Source organism: Tigriopus californicus, chromosome 2, assembly GCF_007210705.1.
Source record: "Tigriopus californicus strain San Diego chromosome 2, Tcal_SD_v2.1, whole genome shotgun sequence".
NCBI lineage: Eukaryota > Metazoa > Arthropoda > Copepoda > Harpacticoida > Harpacticidae > Tigriopus > Tigriopus californicus.
Genome location: NC_081441.1, coordinates 13,796,070 through 13,807,697, shown reverse-complemented (window position 1 = coordinate 13,807,697; position 11,628 = coordinate 13,796,070). Strand labels below are relative to the sequence as shown.

Genomic DNA, 11,628 nt, shown 5'->3' with positions numbered 1-11,628 from the left:
GTCCAAAAATACGAACCTTTAAAACTACAAATATAAAGGATATACTGTATGAAACCTATCCTTTACTTTAAAAATTGCTCATTGATGGTTCCAAGAGCAAGATAAGTCTTTAAAACCTTTGCCATATACCTCTAACATACCCAAAAAAGATATTTGAAAGACAGCTTTTTTACTCTTTTTTTCTTACCTTAGATTAGAAAGCAAGCAGGGAACAAAGTCTCCTTCTAGTAGAATACAGCTGTAACAAAGCATTCAAAAACTAAAATAGCTAAACATTATATTCTGGCTATATATCTTCATTTATTCAACATTATGAACTTTTTGCAACAATATTTTGTTTAAAATCATCAGTCATTTGGGATTTCTTATTAAAAAGTGCTAATACTAAAAATTGAGCATCTTAAGAATTGCTAAAATTTAATAATGACATATTTTCCAATATTTATGGTTTTTCTTCAATAAGTAAGCTACTTGTTAGGCATATTATTAACTTTTAAAGATGTGTTTGATTTCAGAAAATGAGCATGTATCCCAAATTTTTTAAAGAAACATATATCTTAGTTTTTAAATGTATGATAAGAGTGTAATTTATGTACTCCTTACAAATATGTAATGTATTACAAATATAAAATGTATTAATGGATATTTGATATTCAGCTCCTAAGCTTTTTTAATTTAAAACTTAATCTTAGTTAAAATTACCCAGCCACCAAATGCCTGATTGTAGCGTGGCTCTGACATATTAACATTCAAAATATATTAATGATTTTTGTTTTGACTTTATAAAGCTGTATTGTATCATGATAACAAATTGAGATCTGAAAAAAGCATTTAGGTGTATATGTTGGAAATTAAAAACGTTAGTGAAAAAGCTAGTTGTTACTTCATATTTATGTATTTTAAGAAAGCTTAGATTTTATTGATTAATGATTCTATTTGCTAATTAACATCTAGATTCGGTAAAGAAATAACATGATTTAGGGTTTAAAAGTGTTTGTTTGTCAATCCCCTTTTGGACAATTGTACTTACTTTTGGACACATTCTGCCCACTTTTGTTCACTTTTGTCCACTTTTGTCCGCTTTTGTCCACTTTTGTCCCCTTTTGTCCCCTTTTGTCCACTTTTGTCCACTTTTGTCCACAGGAACAGTCTAAATCAAAACATAAAATTTTTGCCCGTTGGAGATTGAAAAATGTTTCCTCTTAGCTTGGTTTTTTAGTAGTTCTAGTTTTGGTAGTGCTGGGGCAAGCCCAGACTCAAGTCTGCGTGCATTCAGATCTTTCACTCGATTTTGAAGAATTTCACAAGACGAGTATTTTTGCTAGAACTTTGCAAGAACACTAGAAGTGTTCTTTGTCCTTGCAATTAATAAGTTATCAAATGGTCAAGGCTTTGGCCTTTTCAGGAAACCAAACTTGGTCCATCTCAAGGTTCTTATAATTTATGTTCTGGACTAGTGACTTCGCAATGGTAACAAAAAAGGTTCACACAACCTCCAAATGAATTGTCGGTAAAAAGTTTGATTGATACAAGTGAGTGAGTCACAATTTACTACCTAACAATCGTGTTTATCTCGTTTTGAGTGATAATATCAAGAATTCATTCCTACTGTGCTTAGTTTGAATTTGAAGAAAGGCTCAGGTTGCCATTGGCTGGAAAAATGGAGTGGTTATTTGGTCGTAAGATGACGCCCGACGAGATGTTGCGGAAGAACCAGCGGGCCTTGACGAAGGCCATGCGCGAACTCGACCGAGAACGCGCCAAGATGGAACAACAGGAGAAAAAAATCATTGCTGATATCAAGAAAATGGCTAAGGCCGGTCAAATGGACGCCGTCAAAATCATGGCCAAGGTAATCTATCTTCAGAATTCCCATCATCAAGTCAGCTGACCTTCAAAGGTTTCTTTGGATGCAAACCCTTGTTAAGGTCAATGATGAAATGCCAATGCCAAATGGTTTAGAACTTCAGGCTTCCAAACTTTGAGCTCGAATCTTCGACTTCCATTCTATAAAGGCTTTGGTTGTATCATTAGAGATATGGGGACGTTCAGGCAAGCTCTGGCAGGTTCGTTTGTTTGCTGGTACCAGAGTCAGGGATGCTAGTTTGGGGCTTCAAACACGTTTTCCAGAAGCTGACCCTTCTTTAGCATTGCTATATGAGGAAAGGTCAGCTTCGTTGAAACCAGTTTGAAACGCCACTTTTGCATCACTGGCATTGGCAGGCAAGTTTGTTTGCTGGTACCAGCGCTTGCCTAAATGTCCGAATGATATCAATTTAACACAACCTCTTACTTCCACCTGGTGGTCGTCTTCTTTCTTTTGGTTTTTTGATCATGGACTACTTTACTCTCATTTTTCAACAGATCATTCTCAATGGAGGCCTCATTTCTACATGTGAATACTAGCGACAACTACTGAATTCAAAGTCTTCATGCTCGCGTAATTTCTACGCTATTCATTGTACGTCACAACATCAAATCAATCAATGCATTCTTGAGCCGCTCTTAAGAACTCTTGTCCCATGAACATATTTTAATATCGGCAAACTAAAGATTCTTCATAAAGATCTTTAGGGCAAACGAGCTGTAAAGCATATTTGGTATTTTCGTTCCCAATTAGAAGTTGTCTCTTACAGAATTTAAAGTTTTGTTAATTATCTAGCCTGCTCTGAAATGTTGTTTCCTTTTTAATTGAATAGCATTTAAATCAATTGTTTTCTTCAGTCTCTAATCAGCGTAGGAAGAGATGCTGAAATTACTACTATTAAGCTCCTGAAGTGGAGCAATGGCATGATGAAAAAGGAAGGCCTAAAATGGAGCCCTGAGGGACACCCAACTGAGCCTTTTAACTTTCAAAAGATTTTCACTGCAGTCCTGGCAAATTCCATGATGTAGTTTATCTTGACTGTGCCAAGGCCCTTGCCGAGATAGACCATGGCCTTTGGAGTTAAAAGGCTCCCATGACATTGGGATCCAAGGCAAGGTTCTCAATTTGTTAAAAAGCTTTATTGTGGTAGGAAGCAGTTGGTTAAAATCAAGGGATCCTTTAGTGACACACACATAATGTCAAGTTGGATGTCTCTCAGGGCTCCATTTTAGGCCTTCCCTTTTCATCATGTCATTGCTCCACTTCAGGAGCTTAATAGTAGTAATTTCAGCATCTCTTCTTACGCTGATTAGAGACTGAAGAAAACAACTGATTTAAATGCTATTCAGTTAAAAAGGACACAACATTTCAGAGTAGGCTAGATAATTAAGAAAAACTTTAAATACCTAGTCAAAAGCCCACGGTTTTTGGAGTTTTGAAATTTTTGTCACGGAAATGTTCAAAGAAATGGCAAAAAGAATAAAACTTTTGTGACAAGGCAGTTTAAAATGAATTTTTGAGTTGAGCCGAAATGATGATGTATTGTAACCTAATCTACAATACCTCAACATAACTTCAGTTCTTGGAAACAATTGCTTTGAATATTGGAATTTTTGTTCTTCTTTTGTAAAGGCGCCATTAAAAAGTACTTATTTTGGTTTGGTTTTTCACGGGCTTTTCTAACCGCTACAGGGAATGTAATCCCCAGTACTATTAAAATGAATGAAAGGTTATAATTCGTCTATTTATTACCTTTCACTCTTTATATGATATTTGGTCTACCAACGAATCTGAGTTGGCAGACCGTGCTAATCCTCAATTGCATTGAAGGAAGGACTTCATCAAGAGTAGATGATCATGTTTTGCATGTCTGTCTCAATATCTATGCAGAATACACAAGATATTGAGAATTCCCAAAAGTTGAGACCACAACTTTTTTGAATATGTTCTTTTCCTCCCAAGGGTCAAAAATTAAAATGATATGAATTCTTCACACTTTTTCATTATTTCTTTGGCAACTTATTCAAAGTATTAAAAGCAACAGAAAATTATTACCCCTAAACGTATTTTCCATTTTATCACTTTGCCTTTCATACCTTTTTTCTGAAGAATTTTCTATTTAGTTTCCAAACATCGAGTCAAATAAAAATAAACTTGATGAAGAAAAGGAATGGATAAAGTACTAAGCCAATGAGTAAATTTGACAGGTTAATTTTTTCAAAGCTGTGCATGGAGTTAAGATCATGATTCAAAAATTGTAGTGTAGGCAGGGCTTCAAATCCCCAGGCCAGAAGGTCCCCCCAAAAAGTTTAACCCTTCCAAAACCTTGTAGATCTTCCAACTCTATTTAGTTCTCTCGGTTTGTAAAAGTTCAAACGATTCCCAGTAACGGTGAAGAAGTATGAAAAATATATAAAAAATGAAAAAGATACTGGACATTTTCTAGGACTTGGTGCGGACTCGGCGTTATGTGAAAAAGTTCATGTTGATGCGAGCCAATATTCAGGCGGTGTCCTTGAAAATTCAGACTTTGAAGAGCCAGAATTCCATGGCCCAAGCCATGAAGGGCGTGACAAAGGCCATGCAAAACATGAACAAGCAGATGAAGCTGCCCGAGATCCAGAAGATCATGATGGAATTCGAGAAACAATCTGAAATGATGGATATGAAAGAGGAGATGATGTCCGACGTAATTGGTGAGTTGATCTTGAAGGTAGATTCACTAATTTGGATATAGGTTTCGAGCGTTTACTTAGCATGAGTCCTTGAATTTTAAATGGTATGAACAAATGCTGTTTATTGTATTCATTTATAAAAAGTACTCTTTTTCGTCACGGTAAGTGAAAATCCCTTGTACTTTTGTCCTATTCTTGCATATTTACTTTCCCCTGCAAGATTGTAGAGTAAGGGGTAAATGTCTTCGGATGAGTTTCTCTGCTACCAACAAATGAACAACAAGCTTTATGGGAACTTGGCGGAAAAGGGGGCTGTTGGTGGGGTTGTGAAGATATGAGGCACAAGCTGTATTCACGAGGAGGAATGAAATTGACCTCTTAAAAAAGAATGGTTTGAGAAATTGCTTTCTTCAAAGGATTAGGTTGAGAAAAGATACTTTTTAACTGACAAAGGCGGGGTTTTATGGCCTAAATTCGAGAGAGCAAAGTTCGTTTTTTGGCAACCTTACTTATTTTAAGTTCTCTTGGCCCTGATGGTGCGACATCTCAGTTTCTGATGAGATGCTCACTGGTTCTTGCTCCTGTTTTCTCGTACTTGATGCGTTGCATCTTGGATCAAGCCACNCCCTGATGGTGCGACATCTCAGTTTCTGATGAGATGCTCACTGGTTCTTGCTCCTGTTTTCTCGTACTTGATGCGTTGCATCTTGGATCAAGCCACGTTCCCCTCTTCTCTGAAGCTAGCTCATGTTGTTCCAATTTTCAAAGGGGGAGATAAGTCACTCCCCAGTAACTATAGGCCGATTTCTCTCACTTCAAATATTGCGAAGGTGTTTGAGAAGCTCATGAAGTTCAAACTTGTCGAATTTCTTGATATCCATGAAGTCCTTCCTCCTAGCCAGCATGGGTTCCGAGCATATTTTAGCACAGTTACCCAACTGATTGAACATATAGAGCAGGTTATTGAGGGACTGGAGAGCCATGAATCAGTCGATGTAGTTTATCTCGACTTTGCCAAGGTCTTTGACAAGGTAGATCATGGCCTTTTAGTTAAAAGGCTCCATGATACTGGGATCCAAGCTAGACAAGGTTCTCGATTGGTTAAGATGTTTCATTTGGGTTAGGAAGCAATTGGTTACGGTCGAAGAAACCCTTAATGACATACATGATGTCAAGTCGGGTGTTCCCCAGGGCTTCGTCGAAGGACCCCTCATTTTCGTCATCTTCATAGCTCCAATTCAGAAGCTTGGTAGTAGTAATGTCAGTATCTCTCTTCCTATGCTGATGCACGGAATTCTAGAAATATGGACTGCGAACGAGCTTCCCGCCAAATCGGCCTGCTCTTGGTCATAGCCACTCTGAGACAATTTTCAAATTAAAGTAATAAAATAAGAAACGTAGATCTCCTCAATTAACGGTAGGTCAATTTTATATCATTTACATGCAAAGTCGATCGTTTCAAAGTTATATTATCAAAAGCCTATGTAGCTGACCAAGAGCAAGCCGAAAATTCAAATTTTATGTAGTGTTTACTACATAACTTTGAACATGTCTCCTGAGTTCCCTAAACATAGGTTTGGGCTCAAACTTGGCTGAGTTCATTTCTTCAACAAGATCTTGTGGTCGTATGAAGTGCTTATTTGGAATAAGATGAGCGGTTTGGGAGATAGGATATTTTTGCTTCCGTTTGCAGTCCATATCTCTAGAAGTCCGTGGCTGATGATACAAAATTAGTGTGTGGTAGGAATGGTTAAGATTTCGGTAGCCTGGTAGAGGTCCAAGACCAAATGTACTCTTGGTTTGCTGAGAGTAACATGGCCCTGAACGGAATGAAATTCCGTTTAATGATCTTTGAGTCAACGTCATTAGACACTCCACCATTAGTTGATGAAGGTAAGGGCATTCAGCAAGTCTCATCCACGAAGGATTAAGGTGTAGCCCTCCAAGATAATGGAAAGTTAGATGAGCATATCCAGTTGAAAGTTGGTTAAGCTTTTCAAACATGTGATTGGATATATCGCACGTTTAAGTCCAGAGATGGAATCACGGTGCTAACTCTGTACAAGTCGATTGTTCAGCCACATCTTGAATATTCTTCACCCATTTGGGCTCCAATGAGTTCAGCAGGTTTGCAAAAGCTCGAGCAGGTCCCAAAATGTTTCACTAGGAACATTGAGGATATGAGAGAGCTCTCGTATTGGGAGAGGCTTGAAAAGTTAGGATTGTACAGTAATCAGAGAAGGTACGAAAGGTATCTGATACTGTGTGTTTTCTAAAGCATTCATGAGCCTTGTCTCAACCCAGGTTATAGAGTCAATTGTAGTGACAGCAGAGGTTAAATGTGCGTTTTGAGAGCACCTTCAAGTCCTGGATAATACAGGCCAATCAACGCTCTTCTTAATAGGGCTCCACCATTGTTCAGTATATTGCCCTCAAAGATTTGTTTAGAGTATGTAGGTGTTGATCCAATAGCATCCTTTAATACAGATCAAAATACCTGATCAACCCTACATTCAAGGACTAGTCAGATCCGCCAACCCTAATTCGTTGGTGGATTAAACATTGTATGAATGAAAAATCAAGTAAGACAGAGGAAACCTTTTTCCGTGTTTAACTGCTGAGGATCCCATTCCCAGCAGCGGTAAGGAAGTCGGCAAAAAAACCCTTGTACTACTAGCTTTTGTTTTTTAGATGATTGACTTGATTGATTGAGCTTTTGAGTAAAATTAGTTATTTTGCTGGACACTGGATAAGGACGCCAGCCCGAGTAGTGTTAAGATGATTAAAATGAGCAATGTCGGATTGTGGGTATGGATACCCACCTTTGGTGTTCAAGATGATAGTGTAGCGCTCCTTCATTTTACATAATTATTTTTCCCCGATCTAGCATAACGCTCGATGGGTTGTTGTTTTGGTTCTTGGCTTCAATATCTTTTGGCCCGAAAATAAACGAGGTCACGAAGTACTTATTTCTCCCGTTATTTCGCGGCTCTAAAATAGTAGATATATTTTCCTTTTTTAGACTTCTTTACTTTTTCTCAACCGTAAAAACATGTTCCATCACCGCATTTTGTATTCGTACTATTTGACGTTCATACACACTATCCTCAGGATTTATGTTGGTCATTGGACCAAAACAGAGGCCTATTTTTTAAAGCTCGTACCTTAATTGTTAGAGGCTTGAATGTTAACCGGTATGCAAATACACTTAACAAAATGTTGATGTTGATGCTCATTCTTGGCAACGTCCAAGCCTTAACTCAGGGGAACAAGTGTTTGAAAAACTCGCCTCAAGTCGTCCTTGACTCAAATTATCAACTCTAATTGATTGCAGCATAAGGCAAAGCGGCCAAAGCGGATAAGCCACTAAAATATCTGCTTTAGATTGCTACCGCGAGATGACCTTCCTGGNTTTTTTTTTTTTTGTTTTTTCACGGGCTTTTCTAACCGCTACAAGGAAATGTAATCCCCAGTACTATTGAAATGAAAGGTTATAATTCGTCTATTTTTTTTTTTTTTTTTTTTTTTAAATTTCATTTTAAACGGGCTTTACTCCGTTCGGAATTGGCCAAGTCTGAAATCAATCCTTGAATAATGCTTCTACAAATCTTGTTTAGTCTAGTAAAAACAGGATTCGTCTTTTTGTTTGACTTGAGTCCCCCTAGAAGATTCGAGTCCGGCAAAAGGTCAGAACATCAAAGGACTTGCACGAGTCCAACTTTTACTAAACTCTACTCAATCTAAAAATGATCAGTGATCACCACGCCCAAATGGTGAACCATGCAACTTGCAAATGACATTATCCCACGTCATGTTAGATCGATATTTTAGCTCTTTTTTACTTCACTTTTTTCCCCCGATTTGAGAGAGCAGGAAGCAATGCCTTTTCTGTTTCGGTCAAACCGATCATTAGTTTGCTTTCACTTTTTCCTTGGATAATTGATGACTTCACAATCTGGAGGTTTATGGCCGGTATAACAATTAGCCACGCTAAATAGCGAGCAGAAACTGATTTCATTACATTTAAAAACTAATTAGCCTTCCAACCGATTCCTATTGGGTCATTGAATGAGCAGCTGCATGATGATGTCTGCACAAATTTTGGGAGGTCACTGGAGCCCTTTTCAATACAGAGGAGGTACTAAAAATCCAAGATACAAATCGCCATATTAGACATAAAACATTTCAGGGGTTTCAAAAAATCCAGTATAAAAAAAGAAAATTCCAAAATACAGAAAATAAGTCTCAAAACTGCTTTTTTCTGCAACAATGTAATTTTTATGCAAGGTAATGAGTGAAACTGAGAAAGTTTGATAAAATGCAATGCTATATTAACCATTCCTGTAATGGATAAAAGAATGGAAACTTCAATTCAAGCCTTTAACAAAGAGCTACAAGGCCTCAAAAGAACGAGTGAGGTCTCAAAATTTGAAGATGACGCCATATTCCTTTCCGGCTTCAATGTCCCATAAAGTGCTCATTACCTAGAATTAGGTTCACGCCGGTATAATCGTACCACTCCAATGTATAAGATAGCGCAAAAATACTTTGGGAAGCTAATTCCACTACTTAACAACATAGGATTGCACACCATGAATCGCAATAAAGGCAATGAAAGCTGAAACAAACAAAAAATCAGTTATCCAACAGTGCATTCTAGCCTCTCAAAATGATTACTGAACGACTAGAACTTCAACCCTTTAAATATCGTTGCTTTGTTTCCAGATGATGCTATGGGCGACGAAGACGACGAAGAGGAATCCGATGCCGTGGTGAACCAAGTGCTGGATGAACTCGGCCTTCAGCTGACAGATGATCTGGCTAACATGAGCGTGCCTTCCGGGTCTCTGACTGTCAAAACCCCCGGCGGGAAACAGGCCGTAGCCGCAGGCCCCGCAGCTCCTGCAGGGGGAGGAGGAGGAGGAGGTGGTGGCGGGGCCACTGATGCGGATGCAGACTTACAGGCTAGACTAGATGATTTGCGTCGAGAATGACCGACAAGGCACGTGATGAAAAGACTATTGCATTGATTCCAAATTCACTGTATCAGGCTTACCCATATTGTAATAATGAATACTTTTGAAACATTTACTAAACACTTAATTGTCCAAAACACGGCTGAAGATGTCATACCAAATATAAATCGTATCTATAAAAGATAAAAAGTACATAGCGGAAACATTTTTTAGTTCTAGTTTCATGGCTGTGACATAGAAATATTCTGACACAGTGGTTCTGATTATGTGCTTTTGAAGGGCTCCTTACCACAAGTTAATGCCCGAGTGCAGATCACCCTTTGATTCTGGATATGATTGAGGTGTTGGCACGTCGCCATTTTGGAGTTTCATGTCATGGATTTTCTGCCCCGGAGATAGAGCTTGCTTGTTGTCAAACCGCACTTTTCGGCATGAGTAACCTCATATAACATCCCCTCAGAGCAAAGCTGATTGGCAGAGGGCATTCCCGTCAATTTCTTAAGCTCCGCAGTTCTCACTTTCTCTTCTTTCCACACATCATTCGCATCACGTCGTTAAGGACCACTTACGCTTTTTGCATCAGACCATTTTTTGGATCCTCTGCTCTGGTTTGAATTGAGTTCTTGATGGGCAGGCAATAACACAATGCTTGTTCCGTGCACAATCGAGTACATCATCCTGATATGATATGGATGAATAAAGAACAGGATTAATGATTTTTTTGCGGACTCCCTTACCGCTGCCGGGCTTGGAATCCCAGCAGTTCAAGACGAGAAATATATTCATTTTACTTAACTTTTATTTGTATATATTATTTGATCGACCAACGAATTAGAATTGGTTGATCTGGCTACTTGACTATAAGGTTGATCCGGAATTTTAGTCAAAAACTTGTCCAAGTCTGACTTAAATCCTGCTACTGGATCAACGCCTACATAAGCCCTACGAATATTTGAGGGCGAGCAAATTGAACAATGAAGGAGCCCGAGATAGAAGGGAGTTGGACTTCATTGTTTTTAACTAGCCTGGATTCTCGAGGGCTTGAAGGTGCTCTCAAAACGCACATTAAGCCTCTACGGTCACTACAATTGACCCTAAATCCTGGGTTGGGACAAAGCTCATGAATGCTTTTGAAAACGTACAATATCAGATACCTTTCGCACCTTCTCTGAATACTGTACAATGGCAACCTTTCTAACCTCTCCAAATGCGAGAGCTCTCTCATTCTGTTGATATTCTAAGTGAAACATCTTTGGACTTGCTCGACCTTTTGCAAACCTGCTGAACTCATTGGAGCCCAAATGGGTGAAGCATATTCAAGATGTGGCTGGACAATCGACTTGTACAGAGTTAGCATCGTGATACTATCCCTGGACTTAAACGTGTGATATATCCAACCACACGGTTGAAAAGCTTTACCCTCTTTCAACTGGATATGCTCATCGAACTTTCCATCTTGGAGGACTACACCTAAATCCTTCATGGATGAAACCTGCTGAATGCCCTTACCTTCATTATCTAATAGTGGAGTTTCAAATAACGTCGACCCAAAGGTTATTGAACGGAATTTCATTCCATTTAGTGTCATGTTACTCACAGCAAACCAAGAGTAGATTCTATCTAAGACCTATACCAGACTACCGAAATCTTGACCATTCCTATCACACACTAATTTTGTATCATCAGCATTAGAAGAGATATCGGCATTACTGAGCTTCTGAAGTGGAGCTATGAAGATAACGAAAAGGAGGGGCTCTAAAATGGAGCCCTGAGGAACATCCAACTTGACATCATGTATGTCACTAAGGGATTGGTTCTTAACCCAAATGAAACTTCTTAACCGATTGAGAACCTTGCCTTGGATTCCAATCTCATAGAGCCTGTTATCTAAAAGACCATGATCTACCTTGTCAAAGGCCTTGGTAAAGTTAAGATAAACTACATCAACTGATTCATGGCTCTCCAGTCCCTCAATGGCCTGCTCTAAATGCTCAATCAGTAACCGTGCTAAAATGTGATCGGAACCCATGCTGGCTAGGAGGAAGAACTTTATGAATATCAAAAATTCAACAAGTTTGAACTTCATGATCTTCTCAAACACCTTTGTAAT

The 11,628-nt window shown here is 38.6% G+C and overlaps 1 protein-coding gene across 1 annotated transcript; it reads left to right on the top strand.

Moving 5' to 3' along the window:
• Positions 1-1,509: 1,509 nt before the first annotated feature.
• On the top strand, positions 1,510-9,728 carry LOC131893535 (charged multivesicular body protein 2a-like). The gene is made up of 3 exons (XM_059243590.1): positions 1,510-1,852; positions 4,314-4,563; positions 9,268-9,728. Exons 1-3 carry the CDS (start codon positions 1,661-1,663, stop codon positions 9,534-9,536), a joined length of 711 nt encoding a protein of 236 aa, XP_059099573.1. The 5' UTR covers positions 1,510-1,660; the 3' UTR covers positions 9,537-9,728.
• The last annotated feature ends 1,900 nt before the right edge of the window (positions 9,729-11,628 follow it).